The sequence below is a fragment of the Babylonia areolata genome, chromosome 1 (assembly GCF_041734735.1).
Source record: "Babylonia areolata isolate BAREFJ2019XMU chromosome 1, ASM4173473v1, whole genome shotgun sequence".
NCBI classification, from domain to species: Eukaryota; Metazoa; Mollusca; class Gastropoda; order Neogastropoda; family Buccinidae; genus Babylonia; species Babylonia areolata.
In genome coordinates this window covers 15,076,542-15,098,768 of record NC_134876.1, presented here as the reverse complement: position 1 = coordinate 15,098,768, position 22,227 = coordinate 15,076,542, and the positions used below count along the sequence as shown (strand labels likewise).

Here is a 22,227-nt window from a genome sequence, read left to right as displayed (position 1 = left end):
ATGATGTTCCTAGTTGTGTTCTTGATTATGCTATAATCCTCCATGTCCTCAATTCGCGTCACGTCAAAGGTTATTAATTAAAACCTTGAATTTTGATTCTTGTGTGGTCAGGTGTGGAGGCCCTAGAACCGATGGACATCAAGTCCAAGGAGAAACAGCTGGTCAAGGACCTTCTGGAGCGCTACGAGAAACAGGGGAAGGAGGGTAGGCCAGTGGTCAACACGTCGGACATTGTCGTTGTCCGTTTCGGACTCTCGCTCGTTCAGATTCTGGACGTGGACGAAATGGACCAGATCCTCAAGACCAACATCTGGTACCAATATGTGAGTATCATCAGTCAGGTTTGTCTCTGGGCATGTGCGTCTCTATGTGGAGTGATGGCCTAGAGGTAACGCGTCCGCCTTGGAAGCGAGAGAATCTGAGCGCGCTGGTTCGAATCACGGCTCAGCCGCCGATATTTTCTCCCCCTCCACTTTGACCTTGAGTCGTGGTCTGGACGGTAGTCATTCGGATGAGACGATAAACCGAAGTCCCGTGTGCAGCATGCACTTAGCGCACGTAAAACAACTCACGGCAACAGAAGAAAAATCCACTTCGATAGGAAAAACAAATAAAACTGCACGCAGGAAAAAAAAAGGGGGGGGGGGTGGCGCTGTAGTGTAGCAACGCGCTCTCCCCGGGGAGAGCAGCCCGAATTTCACACAGAGAATTTTGTTGTGATAAAAAGAAATACAAATACAAATATATGTCTGGGGAGTCTTTTCTCTCTCTCTCTCTCTCTCCCTTTTTTTGTCTTGTGTGTGTGTGTGTGTGTGTGTGTGTGCGTGTGCGTGTGCGTGTGCGCATATGTGTGTGTGCGTGTGTGCGTGTGTGTGTGTGTGTGTGTGTGTGTGTGTGTGCAGAATAAGGCCAGGAGTTCGGGAGCAATGTACATTCTGTAAATTTGTAGGTAAATCTGTATCTATCCCTTTGTGACATTATTCACTGATTTTATTTATCTAATTTTTAAAAATCTTTTTTCCCTTTCCGACAGCTATAACAACAAAACAAAGATATGGTTTTGGGTCATGCTGAATGGCAGCGTGATGTGTGTGTGTGTGTGTGTGACACAGGAATGGCGTGACGAACTGCTGACGTGGAATCCCGAAGAGTATGACAACATCACTGACGTCAGATTGCCCTCCGAGAAAATCTGGCTTCCTGACATTGTCCTTTACAACTTGTAAGTCGTTATTTTGTTTCTTATTTCCTCATTTATTGTGGAAGATCCTGTTGTATCGTCTTGAATTCAGGGACCTGCATATAACTGGCAATGTTCGTGTGCAAATGAAACGATTTCACCATTGGGTAATCCTGCAGTTTAGAATACTAAACTCAGGGGGCCGTTCAAATGAAAAAAATAGAGGTTGTTTTAGACTGACCTTGATGCGCTGAGTCGACTGCAACCCTCAGCTAAGCTCTACGGCCACTCCTTGTCAATAAAACAGAGACATAATAAATAGTAAACTCAGTCGGTCACTTCCCGAGCAACTATCGGCGAGCCATTTCACCCACGTGATCAGCAGTCAAAATGGCGTGCAGGTCGGGAAGGAGTACTACTTACCGTGCATTTGATCCAGTTTCGTGGCAAAAGGAGTGGTCTTAGAGCTTAGCTGAGGGTTGCATTCGACTCAGCGCATCGAAGTCAGTCTAAAACACCTTCTACTTTTTCATTTTAACGGCCCCTGAGTTTAGTATTCTAAACTGCAGGATTACCTCACCATTGGTTTGTGTTGTAAATAATTTTCATTTGTTATCGACTCATACTTTTTAGGCTTATTTCACTCAGTTTAATGCAGATTCAGTCGCTAAACTAACGTGCCGCCATCTTGCTCACTCTGTTTTTGACCCCCGCAAACTCTGATGGGAAACAAAAAGATATCGCCTTGAGATTCCTAGTGTCGGCTCGAGTTCATGTTATTTGGGTCATTTCACGTCGTATTATGCCCAGTCCTAGATTTAAAGGGTTGATTACACGCAACATGTCATTTCTCATATGCTTCCATTTTGCAAAACACACAAACAAGTTTTGTTTGAACTGGCCCCCAGAATTTAGGACGCTAAAATAGTAGGCCTACATTACCCTTTTGTTATTTTTATTTCGTCCTCAATACTTTGTTTGTAATTCTCATTATGCGTAATTCTTTTTATCGCTTCTGTTATCCTTTATTTTATCATTTCAGAATTGTCCTCCGTCAGAATTATCAGTAGATGCATTATAACATTTTTCTTTAAATTGTGTATGAAAACACACACACGCACACACACACACACGTCTGAGACATGCATTTACTGTGAACAGTATGGGATGATAGTTTCACATTAGCGATATTATGTGGTGATATTGTTGCTGTTTGTTTTAGTTTGCTTTCTGCATATCATGAACTTTTTTTGTTCCAGATTCTTGTCTAATTTTGTTTTAAGTATCCGCACTGGTCACATTCTTCCTTAGAAGTTTCAAACATAATTTTTGACGTCCTGTTTTACTTTACATCTCCCTATCGTCTTTGGAGCGCTCTTGTGTGTATGTGTGTGTGTGTGTGTGTGTGTGTGTGTGTGTGTGTGTGTGTGTGTGTGTGTGTGTGTGTGTGTGTGTGTGTGTGTATGTGTGCCTGTGTGCGTCTGTATGTGTCTATGTGTGTCTGTGTCTGTGTGTGCATGTGTGTGCGTGTATGTGTGTGTGGAGGAGGAGGAATTTTGTTTAATGTCCCGTCACACATATCGGTGACTGAAGACATTTTGGAAAAGTATCAATATATACATTTGAGTATTATCGTTTAGAAGAGAAGAGGAATGTGGATAAATGGAGTGTTGGGGGAAACCGGCAAATGAGGGTTGAAATTTCAATTCAATTCAAATCAATTCAAAATACTTTATTATCTGCTTCAACCAAAAACAGAAAATTTTCTTTAGGCTCACTTAAAATAAAATGCCCGTCAGCAAAAAAAACAAACTGACACACCCTTCACTTATCACCATGCACACATCAATTATTATGTAAAAAGAAAAACATGTGGGTAAGATACTATTACATTCAAAGTGTAACAACTGTGTGTGTGCTGCGTGTGTGCCCGCGCGCGCGCATGCATCGTTTTGTGTGTACGTTTCAATCATTATAAAAAGGAGAATATTCAGTAAATAATAATAACATTTAAAAAGAGAAATGCTCATCAACAGATAAAACCGAAAAAACGAATGAGCAACTGGCACACCTTTCCTTGATCACAGCATACATATTTACTATCATGTTCAAAAGAAAACATCTAGGTAAGAAAACAAAAATTACATTTTAAGATAAAGTGAAACATTTCAATAATATAACAAGAAAATATTCAGTAAGATAATTACAACATTTAAGAACATGAAATCACAGTTGAAGGGTCAACCGCCACCAAGACAAAAAGCATGTAAAACTCCTTTCCCACCCCTTTGCGGCAAAACAATAACTGAGCACGCGCTCACACACACACACACGCGCGCACACACACACACACACACACACACACACACACACACACACACACATACCCACGCGCGCGCACCCACACACTTCTCCCCTCCCCCCATCACCTCACTTCTTTCTTTACACGCATGCATGCATACATATAGGGAAGAAAGACAACTGCCATCATAACAATAAACAAATCACAGGCAATGGAATTAAAACATTATTTCAGCGAATCATTTATCACAGCAACAGCAGAGGTGGCAAATGATTTGAAAATAAAATCTAAATACAATTACAGGAAATTACTTAAAGGACTTCGTAGAAGAGAAGTCGTTAAACTAACAAGCGAAACAACTGATAATGAATGCAAAAAGTAAAAAATATCAACGTTATCAGTCGCTTGTGAAGACACACTTTCGTGTACATAAGGCTTCATCAATCTACAGTCAAAAATTTTCTGCTTAACTGTCACGTTACTAAAGCATATGCACTTGACATTAGAACAATACTTGGTCCGTAATGAATTTGACAACAGCCTGAGAGTTAAACTCAGAATTGGTCTCGAACAAAATCTGAGAGAGTCAACTGACGAGAGGAAAACAGAAAAAGTAGAAATGTACCAAAAGATGCATACCTAACATGCAGTAATATTTAACAGTAACAATTCAATAATGATAATAAGAATCAGAAACCATTAATACAATTATGAAGTACATTAAAGGAATGTAGAAATAGGGCTGTGAACTAATACCTGTGACAGTTCGACCATAAGAACATCGTCAGAAATAACTTCCGAAAAATCATCTGCAGAGTAGTTGTTCTCTTTGAAATACTTGGGCAAGAAGGTGCGTAACTGCTGACAGTGAAACAAACAATGATGCAAGCTGAACTGCTGACCACAGCTGCATGTAACATTTTTACTATACTTTGTCTTCAGCGCATCAAGTTTTATACGGAAGAAAGTAGAAGTTATTAATCTTGTATAGCAAGCTGATGGATTCGGTATCTTTTCTTTAATAATATTCTCGGGGAATAATGTCCCTTTATATTATAAAAAAAAAAAAAAACTTTTCCTTCCATCGGTTATGAAATCGCCCCCATGCTGATTTTTCTAACAAAGTGTATGCCTCTTTTACGGAAAGACGGACATGTGTGTGTGTGTGTGTGTGTGTGTGTGTGTGTGTGTGTGTGTGTGTGTGTGTGTGTCCATCATGCTCTTATGTTGTTTCTGTGCATTGTACTCTAAACGTACTGATCGTGCTCCCCAGCTCCCATCGCCCAGTTTTCTGTAACAGCAATTGTCACGGTGTGTCATCTCTTCCTGACTTTATCTATTCACTGTATTCATTGACGATGAAGTTATGTATCTTGTTAATGGAGAGCGTTACCACTCTTCGTTGTTGTGCAATGTATCAGTATGGTCATTATAAGTGTTCTCATGCACGCTTTCCCACAGTCTCGTTCTTTTCATATTTTGTAAATGTCTTGTGGTATTTCATGTCTAGTACCTGGTTTAACTGTGCTGTGTAGTCTGAAAGTATCACCTGAATTTCCTCGGCAGCGTTTGGTATGGAATTAATGATTTTTTGATTTTTTTTTGATTTTTTTTTCTTCTTTTTTGATTCCATGTTGCAACTTGCAGCGACGAGTTTATACTGATGATGAAAAGGAGGAGGAGGATGACGATGACGGGAGTGTGTGGAATGATGGCCTAGAGGTAACGCGTCCAGAATCTGAGCTCGCTGGTTCGAATCACGGCTCAGCCGCCGATATTTTCTCCCCCTCCACTAGACTTTGAGTGGTGGTCTGGACGCTAGTCATTCGGATGAGACGATAAACAGAGTCTCGTGTGCAGCATGCACTTACCGCACGTAAAAGAACCCACGGCAACAAAAGGGTTGTTCCTGGCAAAATTCTGTAGAAAAATCCACTTCGGTTGGAAAAACAAATAAAACTGCACGCAGGAAAAAATACAAATAAAATGGGTGGCGCTGTAGTGTAGCGACGCGCTCTCCCTGGGGAGAGCAGCCCAAATTTCATACAGAGAAATCTGTTGTGATAAAAAGAAATACAAATACAAATACAACAAATGAATAGGGAATGGAGATATATATGTTTGTAAGTCACACACACACACACACACACACACACACACACACACACACACACACACACACACACACACAGAGAGAGAGAGAGAGAGAGTCCTTCCTCGTCCCCCTTAATTGCTTCATCCACAGGCTGAAGAAGGTGACGCTCATTTCGGCCCGGTCCCTCCGCCTTGTTCTTTCCGCCTGTCTGCATGGCTCCACTGCCAGTCACAGTGCCTTGTTCGGTAACTCCACTGACGGGCGCAATGGCCGAGTAGTTAAAGCGTTGGACTTTCAATCTCAGGGTCCCGGGTTCGAATCTCGGTAACGGCGCCTTGTGCGTATAGAGTGGGGATTTTTCCGATCTCCCAGGTCAACATATGTCCAGACCTGCTTGTTCTTGAACCCCCTTTCGTGTGTATACGCAAGATCAAATACGCACGTAAAAGATCCAGTAATCCATGTCAGTGTTCGGTGGGTTGTGGAAACAAGAACATACCCAGCATGCACACCCCCGAAAACGGAGTATGGGTGCTTGCATGGCGGGGTACAAAAAAAACGGTCATACACGTAAAAGCCCACTCGTGTACATACGAGTGAATGTCGGAGTTGCAGCCCACGAACGAAGAAAAGGAGATGGTAACGCCAGCACCTACTGCCCCCCTCCGGGATTTCAAACTGGACCCACTGGACCAGTATTGATGTTCGTCTAATAAGGAATGAACATTTACTATATTCTGTATTTGTTTTGTTTTTACCCCACCCCCACCCCTTCCCCACCACCCCACCCACATCTTTCTAGTCACGGGTATTGTTTAGATGTTCTCTGCTCCCCTCCACCTCACTCCTGCTTGCTTTATCCATAGGCTTAGGCCTGTGATATGAATAAGATACCGTCTCCCCCCCCCCCTCTCTCTCTCTCTGTGTCTCTCTCTCTCACTCTCTTTCTTCTTTCTTTCTGTGTCTCTTTCTCTCTGTGTCTCTCCCTCTCTCTGTCTCTCTCTTTGCCTCTCTGTCTCTGTCTCTTTCTTTCTTATTTATGCCTCATCTCTCCCTCTCTCTCTCTCTCTCTCTCTCTCTCTCTCTCTCTCTCACTCTCTTTCTTTCTGTGTCCCTTTCTCTCTGTCTCTTTCTCTCTGTGTCTCCCCCTCACTCCCTCTCTCTGCCTCCCTCTTTGTCTCTCTCTTTGTCTCTCTCTTTGTCTCTCTGTCTCTATTTGTCTGTCTGTCTGTCTGTCTGTCTCTCTCTCTCTCTCTCTCTCTCTCTCTCTCTCTCTCTCTCTCTCTCTCTCTCTCTCTTCTCTGGGATGAGGAGGACGAGGAGGAGGGGCCCACGAAACGTAAAGCGCTTCAAACAGTATTTCTAAAAGAAAAAAACACACCAAACGAACAAAGAAACAAAAACAAAAAAAAACATACGTGCTATACAACATCCATTGTTATTACCACGAGTATCGGGGTCCCTTTAGCATACGTCTCTTCAACGGGCGCAGTGGACGTCCTTTGGGATGCACCCCTTTTCCATCCACCTGACACAGCGCTGAGACGTCGCCAGCTGAAGGCTGTGAATAACTGAGAGTCCTGTTCTTTATTGCCTCGATGTTCTGAAACCATACTTGCCAGGATAATGGTCCGTGGATGCGTCTGCAGAAGCGCAAATGGAAGTTACTTCTGTACAGTGCTCTATTTCCATGTGTATTGCCTATCAAAACACCCAATGATTATAAGACATAGCCATTGCCATATAAACGCCTGATGCATTTCATCCTTGCCTTGACACTGGCGGGAATGTAAAATGCTGGTGGTGGTGATACTTGGCTAAACTGCCTATTAGCACTGATGGGGAAAGGAGGTCAGTGGTGTAATGCTGGGGCTCCTTGTTTTACCCATTAATCATAAGGCGCAGGACGTGAGAGTGCAAACGGGCAGTGGTTTCTTGGGGACGTGATCTGAATGGGTATGGCTGTCAATGGGCAATTTAGAAGAAGCGACAGCGATGTTTCACATCGAACCAAAGAAAGACACCGGCGAAGCAATCGATACGCAATGCTGGCAAAGTGCAGAATTAACTTTGACGGTCAAGACCCGCCATCGGCCTAATCCTGGCAATTTTGGCCAGGACTTTCGCTCTGCAGAACTTCAGCATGGCATGGCAGTCAGTGCGCGTAGCAAGTAGGCGTAATGCTCTTATCTTAATAGACGGAGCACGTCTTTGCGCACGACAGAAATATGTTAGCCTGTAGTTGTTGTTTGTTTTTTTTTTTTTCTGGTTCTCATGAAATGATATCTGAGTCTTAAAGAGTTACAAGCAAAAGTTAAGAGAATCGAAGGCCAAGGTAAACCGATTAGATAGTAATGATTCAACCCAACGTTCACACGATATGCTACTTCCAGGGAATCAATTTCTCTCTCTCTCTCTCTCTCTCTCTCTCTCTCTCTCTCTCTCTCTCTCTCTCTCTCTCTGTGTCACTGTGTGTGTGTGTGTGTGTGTGTACGTGTGTGTGCGCGTGTGTGTGTGTGTGCGCGCGCGTGCGCCTGCGTGCGTGTACGTGTGCACTTGTTTCTTCATTAAGACGAATGTGGCGATTGTTGAGGTAATGGTGTTTGGCAAACTAAAAGATATTTTCTAGAAGAATGAAGGTTTCAGTGGAAAAGCAATGTTAGTGTCAGCAATAGCAACAGTGTTGGTAGTAGTAGTAGTAGTAATAGCAGCAGCAGCAGTAGTAGTAGTAGTATCAATAGCAGCAGCATCGGTAAATGTAGTAGCAGTAGCAGCAGCAGTAGCGGTATAGCAAGAGCAGCAGCAGCAGCAGCAGTGTTAATGTAAGGCCTAGTGTTTGTCGTCGTATTGGTAGTAGTGGATGCAGAAGTTGCAGCAGCAGCAGTAGTAGAAGTAGTAGCAACAGCAGCAGCATCGGTAGTAGTAATAGTAGCAGCAGCAGTAGTAGTAGTAGCAACAGTAACAGCAGCAGCAGCAGTAGTAGTAGTAGTAGTAGTAATAGCAACAATAACAGCAGCAGTTGCAGCAGCAGTAGTAGTAGTAGTAGTAGTAGCAACAGTAACAGCAGCAGCAGTAGTAGTAGTAGTAGCAACAGTAACAGCAGCAGCAGCAGCAGTAGTAGTAGTAGTAGTAACAATAACAGCAGCAGCAGTAGTAGTAGTAGTTGTAGCAACAGTAACAGCAGCAGCAGCAGTGGTAGTAGTGGTAGTAGTAGTAGTAGCAGTAATAGTAGCAACAGTAACAACAGCAGTGGCAGAAATAACGGCAGCACAGGTACCGATCATGGTACCACTTCTCTTTTCCCAAACACCCTGTCCACCCTCTCACCAGCAAACTGAGTAAATAATCATCGTTCCCCCGAAGACAACCCAACTGCGGGGCACAACACCCAACCAACCTCCTGAGTTCATGGCTCCTCACGGTGCGTTAAGGCCAGACACTACAGTCAAATAACGACTTTTTTTCTCTCCGACTATATCTCTTTTTTTCTTCTTTTTTTCTTTTTTGTTGTCTACTAGGTGTATCATCACTTGTGGATCACAAAAAAAGTGTTCTTAGTTTTCTGTGAATACCCGTTGCTATGGAAACTAATCAAAATGGCCGCCAAACAATGTATCAGATGAATCGGGTTTGTGGTCCATGTGGTGCATGCAGACACTTTTTGTTATGTGGACTTGATACACAATGACATTATTTTCATTTTCACGTGAGATTGTGTTGATTATTTAGTTATTGTACTTTTTATGAATTTTTGAAATTTTGGGTATTCCGAAATCCTCAAAATTTACAATGGGTAAAAAACTGGAACTGCTACGAATTAAAACCCAAAGAATATTTTCATACATACTCGTGACAAAACTTCAATAACATGTCATAAAACAATCACGCAAAGTCTCATGGTTGTAGGTTTACTCATCATTGTGTGTGTGCGTGTTTGTCAATGTGCGTCGTGTGCGTGTATTTGTTTGTGTGCGCGCGTAAATGTATGTGTATGTGTTAGAAAATATATGACCCATCTGCAATATCTGACGACACAGAAAAAAATGAATAAATAGTCATTCATTTTACATAAATATCACTCTTTTTTTCATCTTTTGCTATGTGATTTTATTTTCATTTGTCTGTGATTTTATTTTCATTCTGATTCCCTCGTATCTTTTAAATCTCGTCTCAAAACTCACCTTTTCCCTCAGCAATAAGTTCAATTGTGGCAGGTCCACTTCCTTTGCGTTAGCTGTGCTTGACTGTGTGTGTATACATATGTATGTGTACATAACTACATGCATGTATATGAATGTGTATTTTGCGTGTGTCTGTGTAAGTTTGTGCCTCCCTATGTGTGCGTATGTGTTAGGGTAGCTGTTAGATACACATGTATGTTAAAATGTATGTATGCAGCGTGTGTGTGTGTGTGTGTGTGTGTGTGTGTGTGTGTGTGTGTGTGTGTGTGTGGTCACATTTTGGTGTGTGTATGTAACATAGATATGATGTTTTATGTTAACAAAAGCGTTTTTGTAAAGCACCTAGAGCAGATTTCTGGATAGTGTGCTATATAAGTATCCATTATTATTATTATTATTATTAGTTTTAACCAAATGCAATGTGACAGTAGGAGAGACAGGATGAGGAGGAGCTGGAAAGGAGACAGATAGACAAACAAACAAACAAACACAAAACCAGACGCTCTTTACACCGGCAACTTTGGTTCGCACTGAATTCTGTCGGCAAGCAAAAGGGGCCATGAAATCAGAAGGAGCAAACAACGGCTGACACTCACAGCCAGGGCGGGTTCTGGACATGACCCACATTCCCAAATATTGTCTATGGAGAAACAAGCCCAGATGAGGATTGCTACAAGAAAGGAGAAAAAAAAAACCGACACAATTTTCGGTTGAAAGTGGTGCATAAATCAAGCCCTACAGGGTCCATTCACATTAAAGCACTCTCTGAGAAGCCTCTGTAGGGGGGTGTAAACGACATGATTCAAGAACACATTTTATATGCCCCTGTTTCTTTTTTTTATCAGCTTATGTAGACTTCATAGATCACAGTCGGAATGGAAATGCAGAAATTGTGCAAATTCCTGTCTTATCTAACAGCTTGACAATAACAGCTTGATTCACAAGACTGTGGGAAGAAATGGATGAGTATGTGCAGACACAAATCGGTACGAACAATCGGTACGAAGACTGGCACCGCAGGACAAGCCATGTAGATCCATCTCAACAGTTCTCGCAAGGCTAGAATGTAAACCGTGAAGTGCTGCGACACAGGAGACCGGGCCAGGTCACTTACTGCAGGCAACAAATCCCTGTCTGATGAACTGCATTCAGGTGTGGTTCAAAAAGGCAGTCATGATAAAGGCTAAACTGATTTTTTTTTCTACAAAAAACATAAATGTGTGGCTGTGATTCCAGCTCTTGTCAAGTTGTGGCTGCTGATTTTCAGGCTTCACTCTAAAAATGTTGTGATTCTCTCTCTCTCTCTCTCTCTCTCTCTCTCTCTCTCTCTCTCTCTGCTCATGTTAATTTCTCTCACCCGTTCAGTTTTCTTGAAATAATCATTCCTGATTCTCTTTTTAATAAGAAAAAACTGGGTAGAAAAAAGGCTTTACTCAGTCCGACATTTCAAGTAAACGTTGAAAATCGTTGGTGATTATGGTGGCGGTAATGTCGCATGAATGAGACTTAACAGTAGTAAAAAACAACAACAACAACAACACTGGATTATAGTGATATCACTGATGTGCTGTTGCTCCTGATGACGATGATTATGGTGATGGTAATGATAATGGGTGGTGTTTGGGGGGTTTGTTTGTTTGCTGTTGTTGTTGTTTTTGTTGGGGTTTTTTCTATTCTTATCCTTATTCTTGTTCCAGTTATCGTTCCTCTTCGTTGAATGATAAATACACACATTTCAGCTGACTCCATTGAGAATCAAATCCCAGCCAAACACACCCATCTCTTTGCCAGCTTCAGTACCCTGTTGGGAATGCTAAGTACAATCCGATCCATGGCTTTTGGGGGGAGGGGGGGGTAGAGTTGAGGGCTGGTGGTCTCCAAGTGGGCAAACTGTAGACTGATTGTTTGGATGACGTCTCCGTCCCCCCCACCCCCACCCCCCGCACCCCCCGCAAGGAGATTACTTGAGAATTCCAGAGTGTCTGACCCCCAGGGAAATTAGCTTTCAATTCCCTAGGGAACAGTGCCATGCTTGTACGCTCCTCCTGATTGATATTTTCTGACCTTTTGCGTCTTTGGGAGTGCTGAAACTTTTCGCCAGAGAAATGGGGGTTTTGGGTTGTTGTTTTTTTAAAGTCATTTTAAATCTCTCTTTCTCTTTTTCCCCCGTAGTGTGTGTGTGTGTGTGTGTGTGTGTGTGTGTGTGTGTGTGTGTGTGTGTGTGTGTGTGTGTGTTGTATGTGTGTGTGTGTGTGTGTGTGAGAGAGAGAGAGAGAGAGAGAGAGAGAGAGAGAGAGAGTGCGCTAGGAGTCGACAAAATGAAAAATGTTATACCCTCAAATCTTCTCATTGAAAAAAAGCAACACATTTCTATTAAGTACCAAATCTAGATTGTGGGGAAAAAAAGTGTCGGAAAAAAGCTAACTTTATTTATCGCCGACCGATTTATTCATTGGTCACGCCCGTTGAATATTCGAAACGTTTTTTGTTTTTTTGTCAGTAGCATCTCCAATGAAATTAGCTTGGAGCACAAACTGTATTTCCTATTATTCTGGGGTTTTTTGGGGTTTTTTTGTTTGTTTTTTCTTTCTTTTTTTTCTTTTTTCATTTTGTTTTCTTCGTGTGTTCTTTTTCTTTTGTTTGTTTGCTTCTTTCTTTTTTTTTCCTTGATATTTTCTGTTTCTTTCGTTTTGTCATTCATTTCCAACGCTTTCGTTCTTCTATTAATGTTGTCTTCGTCCTTATAAAGTTGTTAATTTCATTTCGGTCACCTATCAACGGCCTAAGGATATCTTCCTGCATTTCTAGAAGAAAAGTGTCATCAGAGATGCACATCATAAGTATCTAGCATCGTTTCTTTTCTTTTTTTAATGCAGTCTCCGCGAAAGAGAGAGAGGGAGAGAGAGATTCAGATTCAGATGGTTTATTCATTTTAGGCCTAGACCCTTCATGAAGGGGAAAGTGAACAGACCATAATCATATCATTTAAGACATAAGGATCAAAACAATGCAGCTATAGATATATCAGGTTAATCAGGAGCATTAAGAAGTGAGAATGGCGAGATAGAGAGAGAGAGAGAGAGAGAGAGAGAGAGAGAGAGAGGAGCAGACGGACGGACAGACAGACAGTGGTATACAATGACAGGCAATGAAAAATGCAAACACAGGTGAACAGATAGAGAGAAAATACGTTGTATCGCCTTGTTCTTCAAAGAAAACACACAAGCAAATAAAACATGGACCATGCGAATCTATAAGGATTTTAGGTAGACTGAGAGAGGAAACATGCACGAGCATTCGTACTTTTTTTTTTTTCTTTTTTTCTTTTTTTTTCAAATCGACCCGCATGACGCTAACTAGGGAAAGGAGAAAATGAAAAACCACCAATAATGAATGAAGAATAGAATGTGTCTCGTAAAATCAACAGTCACCCTATGTTGACCAAAATATAAATCATGCTAATTTCCGGGAAAGCCGTGGGTTGTTAAATGCAATAATTCATACACGAAATTTTACGGCTCATCTTTTGCGTAGGTACGTATCCCCTGTCTGCAGATCACTGGTTGAAGTAAAGATATAAGTAAAGAAAGTGAACAGTCTTGTTCTGTTTGCCAGAACGTTAGCATTAACAAACTAAGCAGTCTGCGTTTTCAATTTGTGTGTCAAAATATTAGTATTGATTCACAGGGAATTTTATTGCCAGCGTCCCACGCTGTTTGAGTAATATGTTTATCGTGTGCTGCAGAACACGGAATGTAATCACAGAAATTAATCAGTCTGATATCATTAGTCAAAGGACTCGAACGACAACTAACTGCAGCGGTCTGTGGATATGATTTAATACTTTCCCTGGTAGAGCAACCGTCAAAGGTAATTTATCACACGACTAGAAGTCTCTCTCTCTCTCTCTCTCTCTCTCTCTCTCTCTCTCTCTCTCTCTCTCTCTCTCTCTCTCTTTCTTGGCTTTTTTTAAAAGACATATTTTTTATGTCGATAATGAATACCATGCTTGTGCCTGTGTGTGTGTGTGTGTGTGTGTGTGTGTGTGTGTGTGTGAGTGTGTGTGTGTGTGTGTCTTTTTTTTTACCATGCTTATGCCTTTATGTAGTATAGTATTCGCATTCTATGACTGTTAGTAGCATTGTGTAGTGCATGCAATGGCATGTAGTATTGTGTAGTGTAGACCCTGTTTCAGGGCGAGGACTGGATTTTTTTTTTTAAGTGCGCCAGTGCTTATCTATTATCCTCGAAAATAAAGAATTTGACTTGTCTTGTCTTCTCTCTCTCTCTCTCTCTCTCTCTCTCTCTCTCTCTCTCTCTCTCTCTCTCTCTCTCTCTCGAGTGTCAGCGTTTAATGCATAATGAGCATTGCCTCCCTGACCTTGGTAGATACGTTTATTATGCAAACCGACTTCGTTAGTGTTTTTTCCCTTTTCGTGACTTTTTTCTTTCTTTCTTTCTTTCTTTTGAAGATTTATTTGACATTGTTGATAGTGTTTATAGTATAGTATATTATAACAACAGATCACTCTAACATTGTCAGCATGATCAGTTGTAACGGGTCATATGGCCTTTTCAATAAAGTTATTGCGTTCTGTCTCTCTTTCACTCTTTCCCTCCTTCCCCTCTCTCTCTCTCTCTTTCCCTCTCCATCCCATTCGCTGTTCATATTTTTCTTCTTCACAAGAGGTGTATGTATGTATGTATGGCCTCCAAATGTATGTGTTGCCGAAAATTCGGTTAAAAAAGTGCGCTGCCTCTCGTGCCATCATGTCTGTCTATCTATCTATCTATCTCTCTCTCTCTCTCTCTCTCTCTCTCTCTCTATATATATATATATATATATATCTGTATGTATATCTATCTGTCTATCTATCTATCTATCTATCTATCTATCAATTTGTCTATGTATATGTCTGTCTCTCTGTCTGTCTGTCTGTCTGTCACTCTATTTCTGTCCGTCTGACTGTCTTTCTGTCTATCTCTGTCTTTCTGTTTAGGTGTCTATCTATCTATCCCATATCGCTAAACATCTCACACACGTCTACCCGTAACCATTGCCCCCCCCCCCCCCCCCTCCCCCCGCATCCCCCTCCCCTTACAAACCAATTGATACAATATGATGCGTTAAAAACGTTCTGTGAACGATTGATATTCGATAGTTTTGCGATGGTTACACAGTGTGAACTGAATCATAATTCTTACCTGAAAGAAAATGGGAGAGAAAGGAAGGGGAGACAGACAGACAGACAGACAGACATACAGACAGACAGTCAGAGAGTGTGTGTCGCTTTCTTTCTTTCTTTCTTTCTTGTTTCTTGACTACAACTTTGATGATGGGTCACACTCAACTCGGTATTTTTTTTTGCAACCATCAAAAACCAGAAACAAAAATCACAGGGTTAGGCAGAGACAACCAGCAGAGAATTAGCGGGCAAAAACCAGATCTCTATAATATGTGAGATATCCCCCAACCCCCACCCCTCCCCCCCTAAGGGAAAATGACACAAACAGAAACTGACCATACAAGAAGAAGCTAACAAACTCTATAGAAACACTGCGGGTATGGTTTGGGGATTGGGGTGGTGGGGGTGGGGGCATGGCTGATAAATCCTTCTCTTCAAGCCCCCATATAGAAGTCGGACAAAACGCAGCAATTTCAGAACCGCCACGGGTTGTTATCGAGAGAGATGATTCAAAGACGCGCGTTCTATACGGTTCAGTTTACGGCAGACCTATCTCATGTGCGTGGATCAGAGCTGGATTATTGAGAACTCACAGATCGTCGACTGTCCTGTTCTGTTTGGCAAGCGACAATGCAGCCTAATTCTGCATCCTGCTTACGTTATGTGGGAGTTAAGCGAGACAATTATTACCAGGAATATGATTGTAGGGCCAGAGAGACAGATCATTCATAGGATTTCTTAGCAGGATAGATGTGCAATTTGTGTGTGGGGGGGGGGGGGGGGGGGGGGGAGCGAGAGAATCGGAGCGCGCTGGTTCGAATCACGGCTCAGCCGCCGATATTTTCTCCCCCTCCACTAGACCTTAAGTGGTGGTCTAGACGCTAGTCATTCGGATGAGACGATAAACCGAGGTCCCGTGTGCAGCGTGCACTTAGCGCACGTAAAAAAACACCCACGGCATCAAAAGGGTTGTTCCTGGCAAATTCTGTACAAAAACCCACTTCGATAGGAAAAAAAAAAAACAAATAAAACTGCACGCAGGAAAAAAAAAGGGGGGGGGGTGGCGCTGTAGTGTAGCGACGCACTCTCCCTAGGGAGAGCAGCCCGAATTTCACACAGAGAAATCTGTCGTGATAAAAAAATATATATATACAAAATACAAATACAAAATACGTCCAACGCCAAACTGACCCTGTCACACGTGTCCATGGTCAGATACAAAAGAGATGCTCCATCAACGCTTTCTGGAAATTCTGTGCTAGAAATTTCCTCTTTTCTATCACTCTCTTTGTTTTTCCGCTTTTTTCTTCTTTCTTTCTTCAAAAGTTGTCTCTTTTTTTTCTACCTTCCCAGTCCATTCTCCTTTCTTTCTTTCTTTCTTTTTTTTTTTTTTTTTTTTTTTTTCAAGCAAGCCTTGACACTTTTTTTGTTACTCTTTTCTGCAGTCTATGATGTACTATCTGGGCTGTTTTGCTCTGGCGATTAGGTAGTGAGATGTAAACACAGGAACGGGCACTAGCTGCCCATTCTGAAGTGTTATTTGCCTATAGAGTCTTTTTTTTATGTATTTTGTGTTTGGTTTTGAAGTTTTGCTGTTGTTGCTGGGTTTTGTTTTTCCTTTTTTACGATTTTTTTGTAATATGGGGATGGTAAAATATGCGGAATGGCTGGCGTCCTCAGCATGGCCTTGTCTTATTTGCCACAAGGAGCTGAATGGTTGGGATACTGTGTCATGAACTGTGTTTTGTGGGTTTGTCTTAGTATGTCTTGGGGATTTTTTTTTTTTTTTTTTTTTTTTTTTTTTTGCTTTGTTTTTTGTTTTGCTTTTGTTTGTTTGTTTGTTTTTGTTTTTGTTTTGTTTTGGGGTTATGTTTTTTGTTGGTTTTTTTTGTTATTTTGTTGTTGCCTTTTGTGTGTGTGTGAATGTGACAATTTTGTGTTGATGCGGTTCAGCATTTGTATGGTTTGACAGTCCTGATATGGCCCTGTGCGGTCGGCTGGCCTGTAAGAATAAGAACAAGAGATGCTCATTGTAGAACGTGTAGGGGAAAACACGATGGGAAGGCCATGACATCCATGAAAACCAATGAACAGATTTCAGTCGGGTGAATAATCAATCATATTTGTAGCAGTGTGCTGGTCCAGTTTTTTGTTGTTGTTGCTGTTGCTGATTTTCCTGATGCTGATATTGAACATCATTTATTTTATTTTATTTTTCCAACTGTTCTTTATCATCATCATTATAAACATTATAAAAATGATACTGCTACTACTACTACTACTCATAATAATAATGATAGTAATAATGATGATGATACTACTAATAATAATAATGAATATACTACTACTAGTAATAATAATAATAAATGACAGCGATGATGATGACGATGATAGCATTATTACTTACAATCGTAAAAATAATGGTGATAATGATATTGGCAATGACGATGATTAATAAAAGAAGAAAAATTAAATGACGACACGGTAGAATAGAGGAGCGGGGGGGGGGGGGGGGGGGGGGGAGGAGGTGTGGGTGGAATTGTGATGATGAGTATGATCAGCCATGCAAAAGAACAGACAACACTTTTCGGTCGGATCTATCTCCGGTCCTTGGTGTGTAAAGTGCCTGAACCCCCTTCGTGTGTATGCGCACGCAGAAGATCAAATACGCACGTTAAAGATCCTGTAATCCATGTCAGCGTTCGGTGGGTTATGGAAACAAGAATATACCCAGCATGCACACCCCCGAAAACGGAGTATGGCTGCCTACATGGCGGGGTAAATAAAAACGGTCATACACGTCTGTCTGAGTGTGTATGCGTGTGCGTCTGAAATGTGATTGAATGACACAGGAGACGAATGATGAGCGCCCAGTGGCAGCCGTCAGTCGGCTCTACCCAAGTAGGCAGCCTGTGGTGCAAAAGTCCCCGTGTATGTAAAGCGCTTAGAGCTTGGTCTCTGACCGAGGATAGGCGCTATATAAGTATTCACATCAATCAATCAGTCAAGTACAGTCAGCTGTCCTGTCCTCTGAAGCAGTGTTCATGGCTGTGTTTTTTTGCAATTGGGACAGCTGGGGACTGGTTGCTTTAGCAATGTCTTCTCCATAAAAATAAAAAAATGGCTGGGGAGTTGCCAGCGCGCATTTTTCATCCTATGGTTGAAAAGAATATTAAAAAAAAAAGTTGATTTTGTTCTCTAGTAGTGAACATTTTAGACTTCCATGCACAGTGGCTCTTGTAAGCCCCTTGAAAACCCTCTTTTGAAGTTTCACAACTTTTGAAGTGGTGAACGTCTTCCAAGAGAAATGGCGAATCCTGGTTATTTTGAATCTTACTCTCACACTTCTCTCTTTGTCTCTGCATTTGTCTGTCTGTCTGTCTCTGTTTCTCCCCGCCCACCCCCCACCACCCCCCACCCCTCCGTCTGTCTCTCTATCTATCTATCTATCTATCTATCTCTCTGTCTCTCTCTCTTTCTCTCTGATTTTACGAAGACACATGCATTTTTAAGATTGGTAGCTGGACAGAGACAGAGAATTAGCGAGATGAAGACAGATAGATAGAGACACAGAGAAAGAGAGAGAGAGAGAGATGGATGGATGGATGGATAGATAGATAGATAGAAAAAAAGACCAATATGGTACAACATATGGGGCAATAGAGAAAGAGATGAAAGTACAGACAGTGCACTTAATGGCATCGTTCCTTACATAATCCATCTAGCAACTGTTTGATCACACTGACCTGTGTCCACAATCACCCCCAGCAAGACACATAAAACACAGCGTGCAGAAGAGGCCAACACACACACACACACACACACACACACACACACACACACACACACACGCACACACACACACACACACACACACACACACATACACGCACACGCACGCACGCACACACACACACACACACACACACACACACACACACACACACACACACACACACACACCTTAACAATGGTCATAAACCGGAGTCTCTGTTATCACCTCAGAGATTGACTCCAGCGTGCACTGGTCGCAACGAAAGAAAAGCTAGCAAGCTCCACAAACAGTGCTTATAGGGAACGGTGGCTGGTGAAAGCTTCATTTTCAACCAGCACAACAGGTGCGCCAATTCAGAAACACTGTTACTGATAATTTTATGATTCAAAGCCGCATTTGAATAGTTTTGTTGTTGTTGTTGTTGTTTCTATTTTTGTGAACACTCATATTTCAGTCGGACTGTAAATTACGAATATACAGAATCCTGTCTTATGTGCCGTACGAAAATACAGACAAATTCAGCTGTCTTCAGGCACAAAGCAGGAGTTAGTCAAGATACAATAATTACGGAATTGTGCACAGAGCAGTCTTAAATGCTAAAAACGCAGTCTTAAATGATAGAAACGAAACACGGAAAAAGCAAAAACAAGCTGACTGATTGTAAACTTGTGACTTAACGCTGTTAGCTTTAATGTCTGGTATAAAACCTTTGTCATTACAAATAATGATTTTTTTTTTTTTAAATCTCAGTCCTATTCAGGTTTCAAACCAAAGAACCATTCGTTTTCGTGTGTAAGTTAATTGCTGTGTTACCTTATGAAGTGTAAAGTTCTTGTTGAAACTTTTCTTTTTCTTTTTTTCAACGATGTTGTTGCTACCACTATGCAACTGTATTTCGTGATCTCAATTTCCTCAGCCGACGCACGCAAGCTCCTGTCTTACAGTCTGTGGAGCCAATGTCTTTGCTAGGACCATCGTCCCTGTTCGGTCTGTTAAAGAACGGTGGCTTTTGCGTTTTCCAAGTGGCCAACTGTGGACTGATTGCTTGGGTGATTTCTCCTCCTGCAGGATACGCGTTGAGCTTCTGGCTCTTCTTACCTCCAGGGAAATTAGCTTGGCTCCTCCAGGGAAGAGAGCCGGGCACATGTAAAGCTCCTGGTAGAGATTCTGTCTCGTTTTACAACTCCGGGAATGTTGAGCTTCTTGCCAGACAAGTGGCGATTTAAGCCATTTAGATTCTTCGCACAGAGAGAGAGAGAGAGAGAGAGAGAGAGAGAGAGAATGGCAGACAACGATGAGAAGAAGAGAAGGGGAAAGAAAGAAAGAGGTGAGAGAGAGGGGGGTGGGTGGGTGGGAGAGAGAGACACACACAGAGGAAGACAGACAAACAGAGATACAGACAGAAAGGGCAGAAATAGAGAGGATCGAATATTACTATTCTATCACTGCCTATCGGAGGTAAACTAAACTGACTTGCATGAGAAGATATAGTAAAATGGAGCATTGAAACGAAAAGAAACACAGAAAGCGAAAGACCGACAGAGAGACGGACAGACAGATTTGTGGATGAACTGAAAGAATGACCAGTAAAGCTCAGTAAAAAAAAATTAAAATAAAAAAATAAAATAAAAAAACATAAAAACTTTGAAAATCAGATGAATTATCTAAGGACCACAAGAGAATCACATACAAAATGTCTTTAACTTTACACCGGTGATATTAAACACTCATATTAGCCTTTGTTCACACTTGCCGTTACTACACTACTATGACAGAGGCTGTAACTATGTACCTTCCTGGAATCAAAGCTACAGAGGTATTTGTTGAATATTGCATTAAGTAATTCCAACACATCTGCAATGACAAAATAATAAGAGCGAGAGAGAGAGACAGAGACAGAGACAGAGAGAGACAGCCAATGACAATGAAAACTGTTTTAATTGTGAAGGCAATCGACCCATACAGAAATCTACATACATAACTACACAAACACACGCACGCACGCACGCACACACACACACACACACACACACACACACACACGCACGCACGCACACACACACACACACACACACACACACACACACACACACACACACTCACACACACACACACACACACACACACACACACACACACACACACAACGTAGATATGTGTTCACAGCAGAGAGAGAAGTGAGAGAGAAAGAGACAGAGGCAGAAAACAGAGACATAGACAGAGAGTGACCTAGGCGCTTTCATACAGACATGCAGACAGACAGACAGTAGCACACGTTATGACGTTCAGACAGACATGCAGACAGACCGACATTAGCACACGTTATGACGTTCAGACAGACAGTAACACACGTTATGACGTTCAGACAGACATGCAGACAGACAGACAGCAGCACACGTTATGACGTTCAGACAGACATGCAGACAGACAGACAGCAGCACACGTTATGACGTTCAGACAGACAGTAACACACGTTATGACGTTCCGACAGACAGACAGCAGCACACGTTATGACGTTCGGACAGACATGCAGACAGACTGACAGCAGCACACGTTATGACGTTCAGACAGACATGCTGACAGACTGACAGTAACACACGTTATGACGTTCAGACAGACATGCAGACAGACAGCAGCACACGTTATGACGTTCAGACAGACATGCAGACAGACAGCAGCACACGTTAAGACGTTCAGACAGACATGCAGACAGACAGCAACACACGTTATGACGTTCAGACAGACATGCAGACAGACTGACAGCAGCACACGTCATGACGTTCAGACAGACATGCAGACAGACTGACAGCAGCACACGTTATGACGTTCAGACAGACATGCAGACAGACAGACAGCAGCACACGTTATGACGTTCAGACAGACATGCAGACAGACTGACAGCAGCACACGTCATGACGTTCGGACAGACATGCAGACAGACAGCAGCACACGTTATGACGTTCAGACAGACATGCTGACAGACTGACAGTAACACACGTTATGACGTTCGGACAGACATGCAGACAAACTGACAGTAACACACGTTATGACGTTCGGACAGACATGCAGACAAACTGACAGCAACACACGTTATGACGTTCAGACAGACATGCTGACAGACTGACAGTAACACACGTTATGACGTTCGGACAGACATGCAGACAGACTGACAGCACCACACGTTATGACGTTCAGACAGACATGCAGACAGACGGACAGTAGCACACGTTATGACGTTCAGACAGACATGCAGACAGACTGACAGCAGCACACGTTATGACGTTCAGACAGACATGCAGACAGACAGCAGCACACGTTATGACGTTCGGACAGACATGTAGACAGACTGACAGTAACACACGTTATGACGTTCAGACAGACATGCAGACAGACAGACAGCAGCACACGTCATGACGTTCAGACAGACATGCAGACAGACAGCAGCACACGTTATGACGTTCAGACAGACATGCAGACAGACTGACAGTAGCAGACGTTATGACGTTCA

The 22,227-nt window shown here is 42.2% G+C and overlaps 1 protein-coding gene across 1 annotated transcript in view; it reads left to right on the top strand.

Moving 5' to 3' along the window:
- The window catches only part of LOC143291297 (neuronal acetylcholine receptor subunit alpha-10-like), a 268,633-nt gene that overhangs the window by 176,881 nt on the left and 69,525 nt on the right, over positions 1-22,227 (top strand). The window contains exons 2-3 of the mRNA XM_076601149.1: positions 112-323; positions 1,113-1,222. Coding sequence (XP_076457264.1) covers positions 112-323; positions 1,113-1,222 — 322 coding nt within the window. The remainder of the gene's footprint in view (positions 1-111; positions 324-1,112; positions 1,223-22,227) is intronic.